Below are 23130 nucleotides of genomic sequence, written 5' to 3'. Positions count from 1 at the left end.
GCTGTATCCTGTCCTAAATCCTTCCACTTAACTGTCTGTTGTGGGACCACGCAAAGATCAGGGACCAGAAAATCCAAGTCCCCGGCTTTACCAGTGACCATGTGGACACTCATGCCTGTTCATTCACCTAACTTTCCCTCTTGGTCAATAAGGATATCAGTACCAACTCCTCTCCATGCCAATCTCTCTACACCAGGGGAAGGGGCAATTAACAGTCTTATAGTGCTTGACTACGAAGTATCTTATTTGATATTCACAATATTTCTGGGAAATAGGAATATTAAAAAAGCATGAGAACTGGAAGAGAACTTAGCAGTCATCTAGTCCCAATGAGAATACCTATTCAAATACACCTGACAAGTAGTCATTCAGCCTCCGCCTGAATACCTTCAATAAGGAGGTATCATCTGAATATTAGCATCATCTTTTTAGATGGATAAAAATAGGTAAACAGAGTTTGAGGGGGCATGGCATGGAATGAAGTGGATAGAATGGATGGAATAGATGGAATGAAGAGGATCTATGTTGGAACCCAGATTACACTTATTACTCTATGACCTTGGGGAACCCTCTGAATCTCTCTAAGCTTTGGTTTCCTCATCTGGAAAATTATGAGTTGGAGTAGATTATTTCTAAAGTCATTTCTAGCTCAAAAATCAGATTTTATGATCCTAAGTGACTTGCTTATCACCACACAAGTAAAGGTCAGAGACGAGACAAATCAGGTCTGACACCAAATTCAGTGTTATTCCCAATTTATGAGAAGGTACTCAATTAACTTGGAGGCCAGACAGATTTCAGGGGATCCATGAATTTAGATGGAAAAAGATTACATCTTTATTTTCACTAACTTCTAACTGAAATTTAGCATTTCCTTCGATTATGATTTTTTTCTTTTTGAGAAGGGGCTCATATGCTTCACTGGACTACTAAAGGGGTCTATGACACCAAACAGGCAAGAATTCCTGCATTATCCCATGCTGCCTTCCCCTGGGATAGGATGAAGCATGGTTAATGTTTTTAGAAAGAACAGCCCAGTCTTTCCTTAGATGTGGATTTGAGAGCAAAAGGTCTCTTGGCAATGTTCACAGAAGGGAGGCTAACTGCCCCTAAAGCCACAGAGCAGGTGCATGGCAGACCCGAAGCTTGATATACTGTCCTCTCCTTAGCGTCTTCTCTGAGAAAACCAGCCAGCTTACTCACTGGGGTCATTTTTTTCTAGCTACAAGTTGTCAACCTCAATCCAAAGGCATTGCAAGGGCCTCAATGAAAGGAGACTACTAATAACTTTTCAACAGGTCTTTATTTTTGCATTATATTTGTTACACAGTGTTTGAAACCTAAAGAAATACATTTTTTTCTCTTCAAATTGATGTGTATATAAATATCATTTGTTAATTAAGTCTGTACTCATCGAGCTCAACTCCACGGTCTGTCTTTGCCCTGTGTCCAGTCTAGAATTACCCAGCTGTGGCTAATGAATGCCAAAGGGCCTCTAAGAATATCTGGGTCTGTGGGTGGAAGGTGAGATAGCCAGATGTGTTGAAAAACCATAGAGAAAAATAAACATTTGAGTAAAAAGGGAAAACCAGCCAACATTTCTGGGCTGGCTTCTGGAGGGGAGGGAGGGAACCTGCCTAGGGCATAAGCTTGTTTCTCTCACTCTTCTCTCCCCTAGTGGTTTGTAGGAGGAAGATGCCATAGACCGTGGTCAGTAAACATCCAGTAACAATGAACCCCAGCCCCCATTCCTTGGCCAAAACTGGTTTCAGAGTCTGTGATCCTTCTCTTGGAAGGGAATAAGTTTGTGAAAGCTAAGCTCAGACATGGAAAGTTGTGAAGCAGAGGGTCCCAGATCTGTGTGTATCTCTTCCTATACAAATCTCTCTTGACCCCTGAAATAATGACCCCACCTCCACCCTGGGATTGTTCAGACAGAGGCTTTTCAGACCCCTAGGGATAGTGTGGATTGCTTGTCCTGCACTGGCAGGAAGAAAGGGTATGGGGTCCCCAGATGTCTATCATAAGCCACCTGAGGTGACCCCTGAGATAAGGTGGGGAGCAAAGGGAGCTGAAAGCAGCCAGTGATTCCTCTACTGATCACTTTGGTGAAAGGCCTCTCTGCCTGTTGGTTCTCTACCTCTTGCTCTGGCTAGGAATGGGAATGTCACATGCTTGATGAAAAAATCTGAGACAAAACCTGCAGCTGGAGACTCAAGGTGGGATATAAGGTAGTCCCCTCTGGGCTCCTGGGCAGAAGCCATGGGATTTTGTGCTGCTATCTTAAAGTCGCTGAGAGCCCAAAGCTAAGACACAAAAGAAGCTGGATCAGTGCAAAAGGACTGAGCTGAAAACATACTCCACTTCCACTTCTAGAAGGTCCTGCCTGATTGACCTGCCTCAAATCCGTGATCTTTCCAGAATGCAAATGCATTCACCGTATCAACCCCCCAATCCCTAACAGGGAGGATGTCAGCTGAAGGCACACACACAGACACGCCACAGGTCTCCACGTGCCTCCCATTTCCAGGCCCCCACCTATTTGAAGCCCAGACCCAGTACCATGGGTACCATCAATGGAGAAGGCTGAGAGGCATTGGCAGGCAAGGACAGAATGGACATGCTGGTGACTTTGGCACAAGATAGAAGTTGATGGCTCCAAAGGTCGGAGCCAAGGTTCCCCCACAGCTCTTGGCCACTGTCCTTTTTCTCAGATACCTCAGGGAAGGAAGGGAGAAGGTAGAGGTGATTTAGGGAGTCCAGGCAGGTACAGGGGTCGGAGGCACCTCTAGCACAGAATCCATAGGCTTCTTCTCCCAGGTTGGGTTTTCTTTCAAAACATCGGCATCTGTCATACCAACTGGATTCTCTAGTTCATAATACAAAAGCACATGGGGACTTGCACATGCCAACAGTGCTGACCCAGAGAAGAAGAACATGTTAAAGAACATGTCTCATGAACACTCTGAATTCTTCCATAAACAAAATCACCCCATAATTGGCTCTCCAAGTTGAGAAGATAGTCTGGTACAGAAACAACTTCTAAGCTGGGCAAAGACTTTTCTGAATCAGTATAAATTAGAGTTCAAAGGGCTGCTGAGGGAGAGGGATTCCTAGATCCCTGGGAACTGAGAGAAGCCTTGGCACATTTCTTGCTCGCAAAGGGCAAAATCAGTGCAGGTCCTGAAAGAAGGTGGGACGGAGATGCCAAGAAGATCCACAAAACACTACTTGCATCCAAAGAAAGGTGTGAATCGATTTGGGAAGGAGGGCCATGGACCTCAGGAGTCCAGACATGAGGATCATGGGGTTGGAACTGGACCATTTGGGCTGGATGGACAAGAGAGATGAGACGGCTGATGATTCAGGGGCTCATTCAGTTAGGAAATACCATCCCACCCTGTCAGGTCCTTGTGTATATTTTCTAGGAGTACTAACAAAAAAGCTGAGATCCAAAGTCTTTGATTATGGGTCAAGTCCTGAAAAATGCGCCAGGCTGACTGCGAAGGAAGCTGCTTTGATTTCCTTCAATAACAGGTCTGCTGATCTACATCCCTCCTCAGACTACTTCCTCACCTTCCACGTCATCACCCTTCCAATCCCCCAAGCTCAGACTCATTCAGAGGCTATATAGACTTGGGCCTGGAGACCAGGGCATTAACAGCCAAAATTGTCAAGAAACCAGTGATAGGAGCTAGCAGGCAAGAGTACTTTGGGGTGTACAGGAACCTTGTCAGAAATAAAAATGCAGGGCTGAGAACTATCAGATAAGAAGGCGTCTGCCCAATGGGGCATGAGACAAACCAGAGCCTACAAGTGAGGAATTGAAGATGGAGTCACTATCTCCATAAGAGCATAAGAATGGCTGACGACCAAAGAACAGCCCGACAAAGCCAATCTGCAGTCGGTGTTTCCCTAGCTCTCAAGTACGTAAAGTGGACTTGGAGCAATGGATCGAAGGCCATGCAAATCCCCTGCTGTCTGGACCACTGGGCTCATAGTGAGATGTGTTTTGGGGTTCCAAGATAAAGGATGTGTTTTTTTTTTGTTAGGCAATGGGGTTAAGTGACTTGCCCAGGGTCACACAGCTACTAAGTGTTATGTGTCTAAGGCCAGATTTGAACTCAAGTCCTCTTAAATCTAGGGTTGGTGCTGTAACCACTGCGCCACCTAGCTGCCCCATAAAGGACATTTTAATCACAAGGAGTTTCAGAGGCTTGAGATGCTGCTTGACATGGGATTCTTCTGAAATACTGTCACTCTTCAGATCAAAAACACCAATAAGAAAACGTTTTTCTCTTAATTTGAGGAGAGAGAATCTTGTGAATGACACAGGGCTTGCTAAAACAGAGAGTTCCAGTTCTCTTATTTTCTGGGGAACTGGGAAGTTACCCCCAGGCTTCCAGGGCTGGATTCCATAACAGCTCATGGTTCATCAGTTTATAAAAGAGTAGAGAAATCTTTGATGTGTGCCTCTTACCTATAGCTGCCAGTTGTAACAGCTTTGAGGACATGCCAGAATCTGAGCTATCTTGGGGGAGGGAGAGGAAAGAAGAGGACAAATAAGGAACTCTTGGCCAATGGAACAACCACTCCCTTTAAGATGCGAGAGGGAGGACACATGGATTCTCCTTGGCCTTCCTGGGTCACAATAGCAGGTGCCTTGTTGCCTAAAAGGCCCTGGGGGAACAGAGGGCAACGTACACAACTCTGCTTGTGGTCTTATGTTCAAAATCAACAAAAATGGCCAATCTGTGCAAATGCACCCTTTTTTTCTTTTTCAACGTGGGAGAAGATATAGATTGGAGAGAGTATTTATATGGAAGGCAGACTTGCTCTGCTGGTCAAAGTCTGAGTGTCAGGTTTACCTGCCATCTGCCCTTGTTGTGACACAGCCTTACAGAGGCCAGAACCCAAGCCCTTCTGGTTCCCCGCCTTCACTACTTCAAAGAGTCATTTGGTCACCAGCAAACATGTCCTATTTGCAGCTATAGGCAAAGAAACAAAGATTATACTTTGGGGAGCAAAGAGGCAGCTGTTCCTTGTGGTAAATTCAAACAGGGGGTTACTTGGGTCATCAGATGCTAACGGTAGCCAGGCTTGGCCAGGACCTCCTGCTCTCTTTGACCTCAGAGTTACTAAGAGTCCAGCAGGACTAAGATGGAGCACATTCTTCCCCTGCTCCCTCTCCTTCCATTTGTTTACTGCCGCCTAAGCCATCTTCATGTGCTTGGTTAGGTGAAAATCCTGGGTCAACTCATGCCTGATCTGGCTTTGGGCCACCAGAGCTCAGGCAAGAAGGGAGAAGGATTGGAACCTCTTAACTGGGAAAGGGAGATATTGTCCCCAGGCTCTGTCTGCCTCACAGCATCCTATTTATAGGAATTAAGACAGCTCATAGATCTGTTTCCTCCCCAAACCAATTAAGACTCACCTACCTAATATATAGAATATAAAAAATACAGAGCTTTGACATTCTCTCCTTTGTGAGTGAAATGAACATGATCCAGCTGTGGATGAGGAGAAAGAAAGGCTAAAGACACAAGTGTCTGGCAATCTGGACACGTGTCGCCATCCCTGCATTCCCTCTGTGGGAAACCAGGCTGAGGCTGGTTTCTTTCCCCCAATAAAGGAAAGAGACCATTACTTGCCATGGACTCAGGAGAAAACATTGCCACCCCAGGGCAGGGCCCACCGCTAAGGGGGAATTTCAAGTAAACAATGAAGTTAGGGGTTGCACCATTTTGACAGCTGGGTGGAGGGAGAGTTTTGGAAAAGCAGGATCAGTAGCTACATCTGGGTCATTTCACCTGAGGGCCTTTACCATCCCCTTTCCTGAGGCCAACCTTGTAACCATAAGGTGGCCCCATCTCCCAAACCAAGGAAGGTGGGACTGGTTCTCCCAAAGACCCCCAGCCCCGGGGAGGCAGAAAGGCAGAAGGGAAGGCAACCAGAATGGTAACATCACGGTCATAGTGTACCAGCCACTGATGAGAGCCAGGTACTCTACTCTTAAGAGACTCAAGGATGTCCCCAAAATGCCAGGAGGAATTATAATACGAGTAAAATGTGCAAAAGGAAAAAGAAAAAGCTTCAATGACTCAATCCAAGCATCCAGGATTAATATTCCATCAGAGCATGAACACTTTTTTTTTTTGATTCTCTCCCTCCCCCCACCCCCCACTGGAATATTCCATCTGCTCAAGTACCCAAAGTAAGACTGACACAGCCTGGGGCAGGGGCCAGGGAGGGACGAAAGGAAGGACGAAGAGAAAAATCACCACAAAAGAAAAAAAAAGGTGCAAATTGGTTACCTCAGTCCTCCTTTTTCCACCCTGGGCTCCTGGGTTAGACAGGTATGCAGCAAAAATATAATGGGTAAGGAGGAAAAACAAGCCCCCTTCTCTCCACGAAAGCAAAGCCTTGGCCTTGGCCTGTCCTCAGAGGGGCCTCCTGGGAAGAGAGGGAAGGAGTAGGCAGCAAGGGCAGTCTCCAGGGCTGGGGCAGGAAGCCTGGCTGTCCCCTCCCTGCTGCTGCCACCACTGCTGCTGCCACTGCCACCACCACTGTCAAGGACTGTATGGGACAGTCTGTGGTGCTCTCCTCTCTTCTCCCTCCCCTCCCCTCCCCATGGCAGGCATTATAACTGGAAGCCCTCCATGGGGGCCTCAGGCTGCTGAAAGATGAACTGCTGCTGCGTCTCATCCACCCGAGGAGTCAGGCCTGTGTCTTCATCTTCCACGCCAAAGTAGTGTTCAATGAGGTCAAAGGCCTTCTGGTAGATCTCTTGGTTTTCATGGCTCTGGAGAAACTCGATCTTGTCCAAGCCTAGGAGGACAGAGGAAAAAGAAGTGTAATGAATGTTCTCCACTTGAACCATAGACAGCCAGGCTTGAAGGGACCTCAGAGGCCCAGACGCTACATGCCCAGGAAGAGCTTCCGTGCCACTCCCCACCCTGCAATTCCTCATCCAAGTGGTCACACCCTCTCCAGGGGAAGTCTGCTCGATTTCTGGACCGCTGTAAAAGTCAGGAAGTTCTCCCTGACTGGAGCCAAGTCTGTCTCTGGGAGTTCTACCCAGCACCCCAATGTCTACCTCTGGGGGACAAGCAGAACTAGCCTAGAACCTCACCCACATGATGAAACTTAGATGTACATCATGTGTCCCTTACGTTCCTTCTCCTCCAGACTAAGTTCCCCTGGTTCTTCTAACAGATCTTCATAAAAGTCTCTGGTCTGCTCATCAACGACTTCTAACATGTAACCCAGAAACAGACAATTCTCCAGAGGAGGAATGACCAGGGCAAAGGGCAGGTGGCTGATTGAGGGCCTCCCTCAAGCTGGACCCCTAGGTCGAAAAGGGAAGGTGGGAATTTGGGCACATGCTGTCTGTAGCCTACAAGGGCCTACCACCCTTTTATCCTTTAAGGGTAATAACTGTCCTATGTAAATTCTTCCTAGAGTAAGAAAGTGGTTGGGCCCCTCCCCCAGGCATAAAATATTTATTTTCTCACATTCCCTCAAAGTACAACTACACCGATACATCATCTTGGCATTAAAAAAAATTCATGCTATGTTTTCCTTTATATATTAATTACTTTAGAAGGCAGAAGCCATATCTCTGAGATCGGCAACTACTACTAGAACTTCAAAAATGGTTCATCTCCTGGGCCTCTGCCCAACCTGAAAAGGGCCACACTCAGAATTCCCTAAGACCCAAATAACATTTGCTCTATGGACGAGTCCTAACAAAGAAAATTCCCTGAGAGGCTGGAAAAGTCACCCTAGCCTTACCCACAGAGGTAATGGAAATTTGGAGGCGTATTAGGACAGAAGCAATGGGATACAGTGGAGAGAATGCTCAACTGGGAGTTCAACCTGGCTTCTAGTCATGGCTCTGAAACTTATTAGCCAGGTGACCCTAGGCAAGTCACTTTACTATCTGATACTCATTACAGCTGTTACAGACAAAAACTACCCACCTCACATGGCTAGCATGAGGAAAATGTTTTGTAAATATGAAAGGACCATAGAAAGTAAACTATCACTATCACCACTTACTAGCTAGGCAACATTGCCTCTATTTGAGCCTGTTTCTTCTTTTGTAAAAAAACAAAAACATACTTACCAGGGTTAGGAGGAAACCAAAGAAAATGCTAAATACAAAGCCCTTTAAGAATATGAAAGGAGGGGGAATTGTTCTGACCTCAAAGGGCTAGAGATGCTACCTACCATAAGCTTCTTCAATGAGGCCACAGTAGGGGTTGGCCCCCGTGCCTGTCCGCTTAGCCTCTTGCTCACCCAACCGCAGGATGTTCTCCAGGCCATTGAGGGCAACTTGTACAATCTTAGAGTCCATCACAGTCAGCAAGTCGCACAGAGGTTTGATGCAACCCAGCGTAACCAGATACCTGGGAGCCAATGGTAAGGCAAACGCCACAGGTTAACACACACCAGCACACCAAGAGTTTTTGGCTTATGGGCCTCTCGAGCCCCCTAAAATTCCTCCTGTGGAGGGTTCGATTCCTGATCCATCAAGGGAAAGCAGTGCCAACTCTCAATCACCTGCAAGGTCACTCAGTCACTGTTGCAGAATTGATGATCTGTGCCCCACTGAGTCCCACGCTGATTCTCCCCAGCAGCTTTCTAGGCTGCTCCTTTGGACCACTTCACAAGGTGTATTTTAAGAACACAAAAAAGCATTCGCTTCTGTCACAGACAGGTATACTGCCTGGCTTCAGCTTGTTGGATATTATCTAAGCTAAATATAAGGTATATTTTCTATCCATTATTGTGAAACTGACTATTTTTAACTGTCCAAAAGATGAAAAATATTTAAAAACATTTGTGGCAAGTACATGTCACAGGAAAAGCACTGTGTCCAATCTTTTCTCAGGTTCCACCGGTTCTAGTGGAAGGCTCACTCCAGGATCCCCATGAAAATCCAGCTTGCCCTCTCTCCCTATCCTTGTTTAAGCTAGAATGGAGGAGGGGTTTCTCAGGCAATGGCAGATTGGAGTTGTGTGTTCATGTAACTGCGAATGGCTGTACTGAGGAATGCCACCTAGTGCTTGAGGGCAGGAGGAGGGGGTGGGTGGTAATATTATGGGGAAGGGAGTGCCAAGTACCTGATCTGCTCAGGAGTTCCCCCTGACGTGGCATTGGTGATGGCCCAGGCAGCCTCTTTCCTTGTGCGGAACTCAGCTTTCTGCAGGATCTCGATCAATACAGGAAAAATATTTGCATCTATGACAGCCTGGAGCAGAGGGAAGAAAGTACAGCGTGTGGAGGTAGGCGACAGTTCTACCAAAGGACTTCCTTGGTCATGAGAATGGACCACAGAGCAGATCCTGCCAATCAGAAGACCTGCATCCCTGGGGATTTTCAAGCACAGAGCCTAGAACTATGGACTCTCACACAGATAGGGAGGAGGAACAGTAGAGAACCTGGCTTAATTCTTGTGGACCTATTGTCCACTAGGTTCAACCCTGACCTCACTTCTACGAGTAAAAATGAAATCCTGCCCTTGGAAGTAAACACCTGAAGGCTCTTCTTTTTGGACCAAAGACTTATAAGAGGCTGAGGTGATCTAGTCTGGACACTTGAACAAGAATCCTTTTTCCTTCTCTACCTGTATCTGAGCCCTGTTTCCAGCTGTGATGTTTGAAATTGTCCAGCAAGCTTCTTTCCGTATTGACTCCTTGGGGCTACTCAGTAAGTGGAGGAGGCAAGGTAGGGCTGCGCAGTTGAGAATCACCTGAAGAAGAAGAATACAGTTGCTGGTAACTTGCATCTGTCACTCTAACAGTCACAGTGCCCCAGAACACAAAGAAATCCTGGCTCAGGACTGTTCTTATCTGTCAGGCCCTGCCTTTGTAAAGTCTACTTCCCAGGGGGTGACCTGAAGAAGATGGGGTGTAGGTTTTTACTCCTTACCTGGGTCTGGATGTCGTCACCAGTGACAATGTTGCCTACTGCTCGAAGGGCAGGGGAGGCCACTTTGTAATCATTGTGCCTGCAAGAAAGTGCAAGCCCAAAAGAGACTGGGTTAGTCTAGGACAAATACCTGAAGCACAGGTTTGTTGACTTTAAGAGCAGTAGAGGAGAAAAATAAAAAGACTAGAGAATGTAGACTAGAGGAAAAAAAAGACCTTACAAATCACCTAACCACTTTATTTTAGAAATGAGGAAACTGAGGCCTACAAAGGTTACATGACTTGATCAACACTACAGAGGTAAAGAGTTAGAATTGGAACCCTGGTCCTGACTCCAAATCTAACGAGCTTTCCACTATATCAAGTTAACTTCATAGGTCAGCTAGTCCATCTACCTTGAAGCTGACAACGAATCCCATCTACAACATCCCGTACCATCTACAGTACCAGGACCTCACTCGCCCGTCTGGACAGGGCTAACCTCAAACTGAAACAAAATCTGGCTTGTCTACAATCTTAGCTGTCACTCGACCCATCTAATAATGGGGACTAGGCAGTACTTACACAGTTCATTAAAGCTGGCTAAGTGCTTTCTAGGGATTATCTCATTTACCCTTTTTCTTTCTTTCTTTCTTTTTTTTTTTTTGCTTTCCTCAGAAACTTAAAGACAGTGATCAAATTCCCCCTTAAGTCTTCCTCCACTTTTCCAGGTGGACAACCGTGATGTCATGTGCAGCTCCACGATCTCACTTACTCCATGTATCTACTGAGTTGCTAAATCTTGCCATTTTTCCCTCCACCGATTTCCTCAGAGCTATCCCCTTCTCACTACTTAGCTCAGGCCTTTGTCATCTCTCTCCTGGGCTATATTTCAAGGTCTCCTAAATGATCTCCAAGCCTCGAGTCTTTCCCCTCTCCCATTCATCTTCTATGACACTTCCAAAGTGATTTTCCTGAACTTCGGGTCTAACCACATCACTTACTCCAGGCCCAGTGGCTCTAGCTGCCTCTAGAATAAAATACAAATGCCCATTTGGCTTTAAAGCCCACCCAATCCTGGCTGCAATTACACAGGGTGTACCAAAAGTCTTAATGTAGCTATTGAAGCTCAAAACTGCACTAAGCCTTTGGGGACATCCTGTATCTTATTTCTTTTTCCCCCCTCTAGCCTAACAGGTTTTCTGGCTGTTTCTCACACTCTCTCTCTAGGCCTTTTTTTCCTTTTTTTTTTCTAAATTAAGTTTTTATTGATATCATCTGTTTCATATATCATCATAGTATTCTTCCCTATCTCATAACAAAGAGAACTTTTTAGACAAGAAAAAAAAATTAGTATAACTGATCCAAACATTGAAAAAGTCTTCAAACCCATGCAATGTGTGATGTCCTAGGGCCTTGCACCTCCACAAAGGGCAGGTTTGGGGTATCCTCTCATAGCTCTGTGCCTTCTCAGGCATTGCCCTTCGTGCCCCATTTCCTTGCAGAATCAGCTCAAGCACAGGCCCTGACATGAAGCCTGGCCTGATGCCGACGGCGAGTGTCCTCCCTCCTTCACTTCCTAAAATGCCTGGCATTTATTCTATTATGGTAAACTTGAGAGCAAGGACCGATTCATTTCTGTTTTGGCATCACCCGCACTCCGCACAGGACCTGACACAGGGCTAGCCTACTAGCACACGGTAGAAACTTAAAAAGTCTTTTCTCAGGCTAAAAACTCTGCTCCTCCAGCAATAACATCAATGATAACTACTAGCAACCCATAGAAAACAGGATACATGTTATTACCCCCATTTAACAGATTGTAAAATTTAGGCTCAGAGAGCTTCAGTAATTTGCCCAAGGTCAAATAATTTGAAAGCATCAGTGCCAGGACTGGGACCTGGCCTGCTGACCCCGAGATCAGTATTCTTTCCATTAAAGAAACTGGTTGTGAGGATTTTCCAGAGCCAGGCAAACAAGAAGCTCCATCCGTTCGTAAACAATCTGAAGCTATAAGTAATTTGAGAGAGGTGCCCCTGCAGCCACACTCAGGGGAGCCTAATGAATGACTTCTCTTTGCTGAGAGTCAGGTTGGCCATCCAGCACTCACATTAAGAGCTCCACCAGTCTCCGACAGACCCCAGAGTCTATGACGGCTTGAATCTTCTCGTTGGGACCGTCTGACAGATAGGAGAGGGCCCAACATGCATCTGCCAGCAAATCTGAGTCACTGCTGAACAGAAGGCGGGACAGCACAGGCAAACAGGGAGACACCTGCGGAGGCACAGAGAGAACAGCTCAGACTGGGCGGTGAAGCAAGGGTGGCCCAAGGCCATGAGGCACTTCTGGCAAGCATCTGTTCTGCCTTCTGACCCAAGAACACAGACTAAACCCGATGGGCCTTTCACGGCTTATCAAATGCTTCCTGTGCAACCTAGTAACTAACAGGATTCTCCTCTTCTCCCCATTTTACAGATGAGAAAATGGAGGCTGGTTCAGAGAAGTGAGGTGACTTGCTCAGAGTTACACAAGCTAACTGCTCACAGAGCTGGGATTTTCAACAATTAGTTCTGACTAATACTAGTATTCTTTCCACCACTATCTCACCATGCTAAGACTCTTTTCTGAGATTAGGACTTTCTGGGAACCTAATGAAAAAGGTTGACTATATAATACAGTAGCCAAGGAAAAGCCCCCTTTCTGGATGCATTCTCCACAGAAACCTGATAGCATTCTGGCTCTGTGTAAGGGGTCAGAGGGAGAGCAGATGCACAATGGGCTCACCTTCTCAAACTCGGGGGGCGGATTCTTTCCTCGGCACAGGTTTGACAGGGCCCAGACAGCATTCCGAGTCATTGTTACACGTGTGGACTTGGTGAGGAGTCTGAGGGAAATGCAGCACAGGAAGTCAAGCCTGGGTACAAGCCTGGAGGAGACTCCTTGGGGATTTTCTCCCACAAACTCTGCATGACTGAGACTCTAGATGGGTCAGGAAGCTGAGCTGAGTGGCACTGCAGAGGTCTTGGGGTAACAGCCCCACACTCTCACGTTAGGAGGTGGTTCAGATGTGGCTAATTTGCCCACTATGCATAAGCAACTGTATGCTGCTGACTTTGGAGAGCCGTTACTTCAAAGGTGCTAGAAGTCTGATCCTAAGACATATTTAGAGCTGAGGAAAATGAGGGAGGTGATATGGCCTGTCCAGGGTCACTCAGGTAGTAAACCTTACAGATGGGATTTGAACCCAGGTCCTCTGACTCCAGAAATCATGTTCTTTCCACCGTATCACATCCTTCTCCAAGTCACAGTTTCTTCATGCTTTAGCAGAGGGTCTCATGAATTGGTAAGGCCACAAAATGTTCCCTGGTGGCCAACCTTCTAATGATAAGCCTCTGTTCTCTGCTAGGCCTGTTTTTAGATGGCAAACATAATTAGTCCCTGGGCCTGTTTTCAAGGTCTTTTTAGCTGAGTGGAATAGCTCTTTACGTGGAGCATTTTGGTCCTAGGGCACATGCACAAAATGATGGTTTCTGAAACCACAAAAAAGAAAGCGCCCCATGAGACTTACCAGAGCTTCTTGCCCACCTAGATTCAGAATCTTATCAGATAAAGAGACATGATTAAGAAAAAGCAATACTCATTGGAAAGTGGTGACTTGCATAATGAGCATAAACAGAATCCACCTGTTTAGTCCAAAAGCAGACTAACTCTGGCAACCATAATGGCGATTTTCAAGAATTAAAGACTGCCCAGGTTGGACCAGAGAAATCATCTGGTTCAGTGCCCTTGCTTCACACATCCAGAAACTGAGACTCAAGAAAGCAAAGTGATCTGCTCTGTACTGCCCAGGAAGCGAGCAAGGGAGCTGTGACTTGAGACGAGGCTCTTGTATTTACAATCTTTCTTTTCCCACCACACCAAGCAGCCTCTTAGAATTCCTCACATCCAGAAGCCTTTGCCTGCACAGTGTTCTATTCCATTCTACCACCCATAGGCCACTCAGGTGCCCACTATTCAACAAGTCCAGGGATGCCCTGGGCTGAGGGGCCTATGGTTACTCACATCAACAACGGTGGGAGGATGGCACAGTTCAAGACATAATCTCTGCAGACAGAGCTGTCACCAGCTATGTTTCCCAGGGCCCAGACTGCCTGAAAGGAAAAAATGGTACTCTTAACAACACAGCTTGTCTGGCTGCAGAGAATGTTTGGGTCACCTGGTCCAACCTGGATTCATTTTATGGCTGAGGACAAGGACTCATTAACCCAGAAGGATGAATGATTTGCTCTAGGACACACAGGCATTAGAGCTAGGATTCAAACCCAGTGATTTTCTCATGGAACCACAGTGTCCATGTAAGCAGGCATTTATTTAAGCACAGCTCACAGGGTCATAGTAAGTTCCATATGGCTTAGTTCTTAGGCCCAGTCACCCCCCCCCCACTTTCTCTAAACCTCAGTAACTCCAAAGACAGCCCATCCCAGACCTTCCTGGAACGAGGGGGTGATCAGCCTGGTAGCATCTTTAGAACCCCTTGAACAAGACTTATACAATTAGGAGTGACCAAACATCTGCTCAGAGCCTCAGCCAGAAACTAGGGGAGGGAGACTCAGCCCTCCCACTTACCTCCAACCAGCTCATTACCTGTTCTTGTACATCCTCAAAGTCAGAGTTAAGTAATTCTATGAAGATAGGGACAGCTCCAGCTTCAATGACAATTTTGGTCTGTTGTGAGGTTCCTGAGGCAATGTTGGTCAGGGCCCAGGCAGCTTCAAACTGAAAGAGGTATGGTGGGAAATGGATTATTGGTGTCTGTGTTGGGTAGACTGGAACTGCAAAGTGTGGGGATAGGGCGTGCCCATTAAACGTATCCCATGGCTCAGGAGGATCCCCCCCCCGCTTACGTGGAACAGAACCCAGAGGCTGGTAATCAAGAACTGACAGAAACCGTCTGCTTCCTCCACAGGAGCCCCAAGCCAGACATGCAGTAGGACCCTCCCTAGAGGTCAGGCTGGGGAATCACAGAATGTTAGCGCTGAAAGGGACCTTAGAGATCATTCAGCCCAACCTCCTCATTTTACAGGACTCGAACCCAGGTCTCCTGACTCTCAGTCCGGTGCTCTTTCCATTACACCACGCTGCCTCCCACTCGAGGCTGCCTGGTTTCAGGTGGTCTTGAGGGCGAGGGGGCAGATCCCATTTCTTGCCAGCTGCCTGAGGGGTGTGGGGGAGAGCCCTGTCACACCCTCACGCTCCCCCCGCCCGCCATCCAAAGCATAACACAGCACCTGAGGCAGGCAGCAGCCCTGCTGGGTCTCTGTACCCAACATCTCCCCCATAGTCACCTGTAATGTGCAGTTCTCGCTCCTCTTCAGAAATTCCACAAACCTGTCCACTACTCCAGGGGTATTAATCACCTCATCTATGGGAGGATTTGGCTCTGTGGGGAAAGGCCAAGAATTAAGAGAGGTCTAGGTTACACCTGCTCCCTGGCTGGCACCTCCATTCCATCTGGTGATAATGGCAACACTTCAGGTGTCCTTTTCTCAAGCAACACACATGTGAGCCTGAAAGAAAATTTCAAGTCTCTTTGTAGGCAAAATGTCTGCGCTATGTATAGGCAGTCACCACTAAGCAATTTTATGTGAGCAGGTCACCAAAAAAGTTCTAATGTGTGTAAAATGAGGGGAAGGTGTCTAAACTGAATAAGGAATATCAAGGACTCACAAGTAGGTGTTGTACAATGCATGAACAAATCTCTCTCCCCCTCTCATCTGTGAGTGTCTTAGTTTCCTCATCTGTAACATGGGGAATTACTTGGCTACCTCTACCTTCACAGAGAATGCCACAGAAATATTGACAGTTATCATTCAGAAAGCAAGCGGCCTTGAAAGATGAGTATTTTATTCTTTGTGACTAGTCCACTCTCAAGGCTCAGAAAAACTTCTGGAACCAGCAAAACTTACTGGAATGTAACAGGCCCAGAGAGGAATCTTGGCAGAAGATGGAATTTCACAGCCCCCTAAAGCTCAGAGATGGAAAGGGGCTTCAGAAGACGTCTAGTACAAATCATGCCTGTGTGAGGATGCCCTCTAAAACCTTCCTGACTAGTAGGACCTCCTGAGGCAGGTGAGGGGAAACTCTAGTGAGTATTGAGTGAAATCTACCTGCCGCAGCCATCCCCTCCTCTCCTGTTTGGGGCCAAGAATCAGTCTGACTCCTCTGCCCCTTCCAGTCTGAGGGGTTTATAGAGGGCCACCTGGCTTCTCTTTTCCATGCTAATATCTCTAGTTCTTTAAGGAGAGAAATATGCTGCCAAGCTGTGTCACTATTTCCTTCCTGAGTTGAAGAGTGTCTTACCCTTTGAGAGCAGCTTGCGGAACTTCTGTGTGGTTGCTAACTGCAGGTCGGAGTCTTCAGAAAAGAGCATCTCCACCATCTCTCTTGTGATCACTCTGTCCTAAAGGGAAAGGATAAAGCGGGGACTTGATGAGCAACCAGAAAATCCAGCTTCCAAGTCCCAAGAGCCCCCTTGGGCTCATTCCCAGAGCATCTACTATGGAAAGGCTCTGAGGGTTAGTATGAGAATGCAAATAAAAATACCATTATAGGATTTAATGTTAGAAGTGATATTTGAAATCATTTGGTCCAACTCTCTCATTATAAAGAATAGAAAATCAAGCCTTTGCCAATGTCAAACCAGCTCTAAGGAGCAGAACAAACCCAAGTCCCTTCATGCCAAACCTAATAATGCTCTGTCTACTATACCTACTCCTTCCATACTCACTGCATAGAGAAATTCACAGGATATAAAGATCACTCAACAAAGAAAATTCCTCTAAGTTCTATTTCATCTATTGCTGCCACATAGCTTAATGAGGAAAAAATCTGGAATGCTCAAAACTCTATTCTTACTCCTGAGGATTCTGGGATAGATTATTACTACTTTTCAAGTGACTTCCTTGGTGCCTGGTCTATAAAGAATATTAGGATCGCAACTGGCCTAACATGGTGCTTTTTTAAAGACAACAGAGACAACAAAAAAGAATCTCTCCCAGTGTAATTATGGGTGTTAACAGGAACTGATATGACATGCCTAATCTCAGGTATATGAAAGTAGGAAACCTCTAATATTGTACATTCAGGCCTTACCCCAGTGGTGGAACTGACATAGGAGTCCATGAGTAGTGTGTCAAACATGGCGGCGTCTTCACTGATTAGTTCCACATTTCTTCGTTTAAAAAGCTGAAAGTAAAAGTTAAAAGGGTCAACAGTAAGTATATCTGTTTGTTTGCAGACTCATAAATAATATCCAAGGCCAGGCCAGGCCAGACCAGCCCTTCCCCTTTTCACATCTGTCTATATCTAGTCAATGATAGTCAGATAGCTTGTCCAGAAGATGAACTGATTTGGATAGAATGGATAAGTGTAGAGGCATATAACTAAACAGGCTCCAAATTCATACCAAGAGCCAAGAAGAACCTCAGGGAAACCCTAAGACGATGAAACCAACTGAAAACAGAATTGCCAGCTCTGCCTACAGCATCAGAAAGGGTGGATCTGGGAGTTCCTAGCAGGTAGCAGGGATGATGAATAAGACTTTAAATGCCATTTTGTTTTCATCTTATGAATATCTGTATGGAAGAAATGGACAACAATAAGAGAGAGGGCCATAAATAGGTGTTTTAGAGGGATACGGGGCATGTAAGACACGGTCACAGCCCTTGAGTTTACAGACTATTTGAGGAGACAAATACATGAAAATAACATACGTGCTATGCTTTTGACACAAGTTCTAGATTGAGTTCTGAGGGCAAAGAAATTACCTGGAGGCATCATGGTTATAAGCAAAGTTTCATTAAGAGGTAGGACTAGTGCTGACAACTAGCCAAGACTCAAGGCAGGGGAGGTGGTGATGCAAGTTGGGGGCTGGCATGAAAAAAAAGAAAGGAAGGCGAGCACATGGCTTGTTCAAAGGGGACAAGGAGTAGACTAATCTGGCAGGTACCTTTCTTCCTTCTGTCCACCAACAGGGTGCTTTGCAGGGAGATGGGAATAAGCATGATTAGAGATGGAGCCAATACCAAAGTGCTTGCTTCGCTTTGCAATATCCCACACCAGTCCCCTGTAATATGAGATTACAGCAAATCCGTCCCCACTGTTTTTCCCATTTTTGCAGCAGAGGTGATTAGTTCCATCCTCACCTGTTGTTCTCGTTTCTGCTTACGGAGCTGGATTCCCTCTTCCTCTCGCCGCCTTCTCATTTCTTCTGGGTTTAGTGCTTTGTTCTTATAGCTCTTCATCCGGTAATTGTCCTTCCCTGGGCTCGCCATGGTTTCTAGAGAAATGAAAGAATGGCAGTCACTACCTATAAGAGGAGATTCCCTCACCTGGTTCTCTCCATCCTCCAAAGTGGGCCTAAGTCTAGGATGCCTCCAGCCTGCTCCCAGATGCTCCCACTGGGTACAAGTCTTGCTTTTTGACATCTGAAGAGGAACAATAATGGTAGTAATCTTATACAAAAACTCACACTTGGAGACTGCAAAATCTTTTTCCTAAATCCAGAAATAATGACAATAGCTGACATCTGTAGAGTGCTTTAAGGCTAACACGATACTAGCTCTTCTTCCCTTAATCCTCACAATAACCCTGTGTGGTAGCACACTTCCAAGTATTTCAATCTGCATGTCTCACATATAATAAACAGCAGGCCCTCAAATCCCAGATTCAGTGTCTCCCCTATTAAATTATGCTGTTTTTCTATAGAATGGCATTCTATGTTTAAAAAAAAAAGCTTTTCTTTATGTACCAGATGGCTGACAGAAACAATGTTTTGTTGACACTGGATTCTGTAGAATGAACGATTCTAGGAAAGTACTTTCTCTGGTCCCTGGTCCATGTCATGGCCTCTCTACAGAACTAAAAAACAGAACTGTCACTTTAAGCCAGAGAAGGTGAGCTGAGCTCTTCATATTTTTTCAGTTGTCATATATCAGTAGTTATCCCTCAAATCATAGAAGATCAGATCACATATGTGGAGCAAGAAGTTACCTTAGATATCTTTGGCCAATCTGGTCCTAAAGAAAGGTCTCCATTTCAATATACTCAATAGTACATGTCTAACTTCTGTCTGAAGACCTCCAATGAGGGTAGATCCACTCATTCCACTTTCACAATACTAATTTTCCATATGACTAGCTTATATTTGCCTCTTCAAAAATGCTATCTAATTTTGCCCTCTGGGACCAAGTGGTACAAGTCTGGTCTTTCTTTGACTTTAACTATTCCTTGTACTGTATGGTCAAAGTCATTTGCCATCCTAGTTGATGTCTTTTGGAAGCTCTCTGGTTTATCAACACCCTTCCTAAAAGGTAGCACTCACCTTTTTTGAACACAATACTCTAGATGTATTCTGACCAGAAATTTATCCTTCAATTATCACCCCTCTAGCCCTCTACAGCTCAATGGAATCAAGATCTCAATGTTAGAACTCCCTCTAAAGATGTAGGTCACAATCCATCCATACCATCTCAGTCTATACAACCCTATTCCCAACTTCCTGTGATTCTTTCACAGAAAGCCCACCAAATGTGCCAAAAGCCTAGGTTACCAATGGAATACATCTATTAGTCATTAAAGACCTTCTTAGACCTTCTTTGCTAGTTACACATTTCACTGATAAACATTTTCTCTTGGGCAATTTTTGGTTGGTAACATGTTGCAGCCTATTCGTACCCACCACATACCCTAGGTAGACGTTTGGGCAGCCTGTAATTTTTAATCCTAGACTCGTTATAATGCATCACTGGAAAAATACTATCAGACAAGACGAGCCTTTGATTCAAGGGGGAGAGAAAAGGGTGTCACTAAAAGCGCTGCAATTTTAGGTTGGTTTCCATCCTCTTCAATTCTTGACTGAGCTTACCATCTGTTTGCAACATCTGTCTAAGATATATGTACTGATGAACTAATTCTTTAGTTGGTTGCTTATCCAACTGTATATCATATTCTGAATAAGAATTATTCATCCATTTGGCTTTCCCTGTATGAACAGTTAGGCTGAACTCAGCTCCAGATCTTTCACAGACAAATGTCTAGCAACGTCTATCCCATTTTATAATTATGCAGTTCAGTTTCTGAACTCAAGCATAAGACTTCATATCTCTTCCTACCGTATTTCATCTTTAATATATTCAGCTCAAAGTTTGGGCCTGTCAAATCCTCTTTGGCTCCTGATTTAGTCATCTAATAGGTTAACTATCCTCAGTTTTGTATCATTCTTATAATTAAATTTCCTATTTATATAGTTATCCAATCTGCTGATTAAAATGTAAAATAGTATGTACAAGGCCAAGCATAGATCTACGAGGCATTCCATCAGAGATCTTCTACACTGTCATGAACAATATTAATGACAATTCTTTAGGTCCAATTGTTCAACTAGTATCCATAATGCTAGCACAAGAGAACACCAAATGTTTTCTTAAGATCTAAGTAACTTTGTAAAAAAAAAAATTAATAAGGAGGGGGGCAGGTAGATGATGCAGTGGATAGAGTACCAGCCCTGGAGGCAGGAGGACCTGAGCTCAAATCCGGCCTCAGACACTTGACACTAGGTATGTGACCCTGGGCAAGTCACTTAACCCCCATTGCCTCACCAAAAATAAAGTTAATAAGGTAAATCTGACATGACCTGTGTTTGAAGGAATACTAGCTCTTTTGTGATGTTTCTTTTTGTAAATATGCACTAACCATCCCTTTAAGAATATAGTTAAAGAGAATTCTGACAAGAGCCAAAGTGGAACTGATGGGTCTTTACTATGCAAACTCCATTCTTTCCCCGCTTTTGAAAATCAGCATTTGCCCATCTCCAGGACTGCAGTAACTTTCCCATTCTCCAATACTGTTCCAAATTACTGATTGTGTGATTCAGTGACCATATCCACCAATTCTTTCAGAACTAAATAGCAAGGTGGCACAATGGACAAGGTGGTGAAAATCTGAGTTCAAATTCTGTCTCAGATACTTACTAGCTATGTAATTCTGTGCAACAAGTCACTCAACTTCTGTTTCCCTCAGTTTCCTCACCTATAAAACAGAGATAATAAAAGCACCTACATCCCAGAGTTGTGAGGATCAAATGAGATAAATCTGTAAAGCACTTAGCACAGTGCCTGGCACACAGAAGGTGCTCAATAAATGCTTGTTCCCTTCTCTTTCCCCTCCCCAAACTGTCTACTAGACATTTTAAGTGGAGTATTTTTTTTTTGTTGGGCAATGGGGGTTAAGTGACTTGCCCAGAGTCACACAGCAAGTAAGTATTATGTGTCAGAGACTGGATTTGAACTCAGGTCCTCCTGAATTCAGGGCCAGTGCTCTATCCACCATGCCATCTAGTTGTCCCTCCACTAGACATTTTAAAATTGATGATCTATAAGCACATCAAACTCAACCTGTCCAAAACAGAACTTATTTCCCCCAAAACTCACTCTTCTTCCAGACTCCCTTATTTCCTAGGGAAACCACCGTTTTTCCAGTTACAACTGACAGTGTGGGTGTCAAACTTGGCGCTTTATTCTCATTTACCCCGTATGTCCAATCAGGTGTCAATCTTGTTGTTTCTTTCTCCACACCTCTCTCACATCTATTCCCTCTTCTCTACTTATACTGCCACAACCCTCAGCCCTTCTCATCTCAATGATTACTTCCTCCGTTTCCTCCTCACTTCAATCTCTCCTCCATATAGCTGCCTAAAGCACAGCTATGACCATGTCATTCTCCCATTCAATAAACTTCAGTGGATCTGTATTACTTGTAGAACCAAACACAAACTCTTCTGTTGAGCATTTAAAGCCCTTTACAACCTGCCCTCGTTCTACTTTCCCAGCACTGCACATATTCCATAGTTCAGCCAAATCTACCTTACGATGTCTTTGACATGTGAAAAAACTGAGGCCCAGAGAGACTGTATGACGTGCCCAAAGTCATCTGCCAGGTACAAACTGACCCAAATGACCTTCATGAAGCTCTCTTTGCTCATTCTATTCCTCATCTCTGCATCTAGAAATCTCTAGCTCCCTTCAAAGCTCACCTCAAAATGCCCCCTTCTACATGAAGCTTTACCTGATACTTGCAGCTGCTAGTGTCTCCAAGCATCTCTCCCTCCCCAACAACCCTGTTTACACTTCTCTCTCTTTCTCTGTATGTATTTGTTGTCTCCTAGAGGGTCAAATCCTGAGGACTGGGGGTATTTCTTTTTTCTCTTTCTAGCTCCTAAGTCTAACTGTGCCTACCACATAGAAGGTGCTTAACAAATTCCTACTGACTCACTGATTATAGCTAAGAGGAAGAAAGGAACAAGGAAGGCAGGCTTCCTCAAAGTGTGGAAGAAGTATATTTCAGGCATAAACCATCAAAGAACCATACAACTGGAGAATCAGAAAGGATGGCAAGGGTTATCTAGGTTCATCTATACCTTGGACAAGGTGGGCTTCAGCTGAGGACCTCGAAGTCAACAAGCAGTTATTAAGAGCTTACTACATGCTATATACTGTGCTAAATAAGCATAAAGTATCCCCAACACCAGCAACACAATAAAATAAAGCACACCAAATGAAAATGGTCTCTGCCCTCAAAGAGTTCACATTCTAATAGGGGAGATAAAATGCAAACAATTATGCATATAGGGGATCTAGACAGTAAACTGGAGTTAAAAGATCCATTCTATTACTAAACCCACTATTCCTCCACAACATTCCAGTGGTTATCCAATCTTTGAAGACCTCTACTGAAATGGAAGGGAAAGGAAGAAGTATTTATTAAGCACCTACTTATATTCTAGGTCCTACGCTAAGCATTTTACAATTGTTATCTCATTTGGGCATCTCAAGGGGAACCCCTTGCTTTCTAAGGCAGCCCATTCTGATTTCAGATAAGATTTCAGAAAGGTTTTCCTTTGATCAAGCCTAAATCTGACTTGCTTTAAACACTCCACTACCCCATCTACAAGAAGTCCCTTGAAACACTTGAAGGCAACTACCAGATTTCCTTCAGTTATCTCCAGGAAAAACACATCCCAGTTTTCCATCCACAGTCCTCAACATCTAGTCTTTCTACTAACTCCTCAGGTCAGGCCCTCATCACCTCTCACCTGGACTACTGGACAGTCTCCCAACTGGTCTTCCTACATCTACCCCATGTTGTCTCCCGTAGAAAG

The 23130-nt window shown here is 45.0% G+C and overlaps 1 protein-coding gene across 2 annotated transcripts in view; it reads right to left on the bottom strand.

Moving 5' to 3' along the window:
• Positions 1 to 1284: 1284 nt before the first annotated feature.
• The window catches only part of KPNA6 (karyopherin subunit alpha 6), a 56204-nt gene continuing 34358 nt past the window's right edge, over positions 1285 to 23130 (bottom strand). For both annotated transcript variants that reach the window (XM_020983536.2, XM_020983535.2), the window contains 13 exons: positions 18119 to 18252; positions 17067 to 17159; positions 16275 to 16374; positions 15260 to 15354; positions 14559 to 14690; positions 13977 to 14065; positions 12699 to 12798; positions 12025 to 12188; positions 9937 to 10015; positions 9632 to 9757; positions 9129 to 9256; positions 8233 to 8411; positions 1285 to 6828 (listed from right to left, as the gene is read on the bottom strand). In XM_020983536.2, coding sequence (XP_020839195.1) covers positions 6641 to 6828; positions 8233 to 8411; positions 9129 to 9256; positions 9632 to 9757; positions 9937 to 10015; positions 12025 to 12188; positions 12699 to 12798; positions 13977 to 14065; positions 14559 to 14690; positions 15260 to 15354; positions 16275 to 16374; positions 17067 to 17159; positions 18119 to 18252 — 1607 coding nt within the window. In that variant the 3' untranslated portion in view covers positions 1285 to 6640. The remainder of the gene's footprint in view (positions 6829 to 8232; positions 8412 to 9128; positions 9257 to 9631; positions 9758 to 9936; positions 10016 to 12024; positions 12189 to 12698; positions 12799 to 13976; positions 14066 to 14558; positions 14691 to 15259; positions 15355 to 16274; positions 16375 to 17066; positions 17160 to 18118; positions 18253 to 23130) is intronic.

Source organism: Phascolarctos cinereus, unplaced genomic scaffold (genome assembly GCF_003287225.1).
Source record: "Phascolarctos cinereus isolate Bilbo 61053 unplaced genomic scaffold, phaCin_HiC Scaffold_726;HRSCAF=1367, whole genome shotgun sequence".
Classification (NCBI taxonomy): Eukaryota; Metazoa; Chordata; class Mammalia; order Diprotodontia; family Phascolarctidae; genus Phascolarctos; species Phascolarctos cinereus.
Note: the sequence above shows the minus strand (reverse complement) of the source record. Positions and strands in the feature narration are given on the sequence as shown.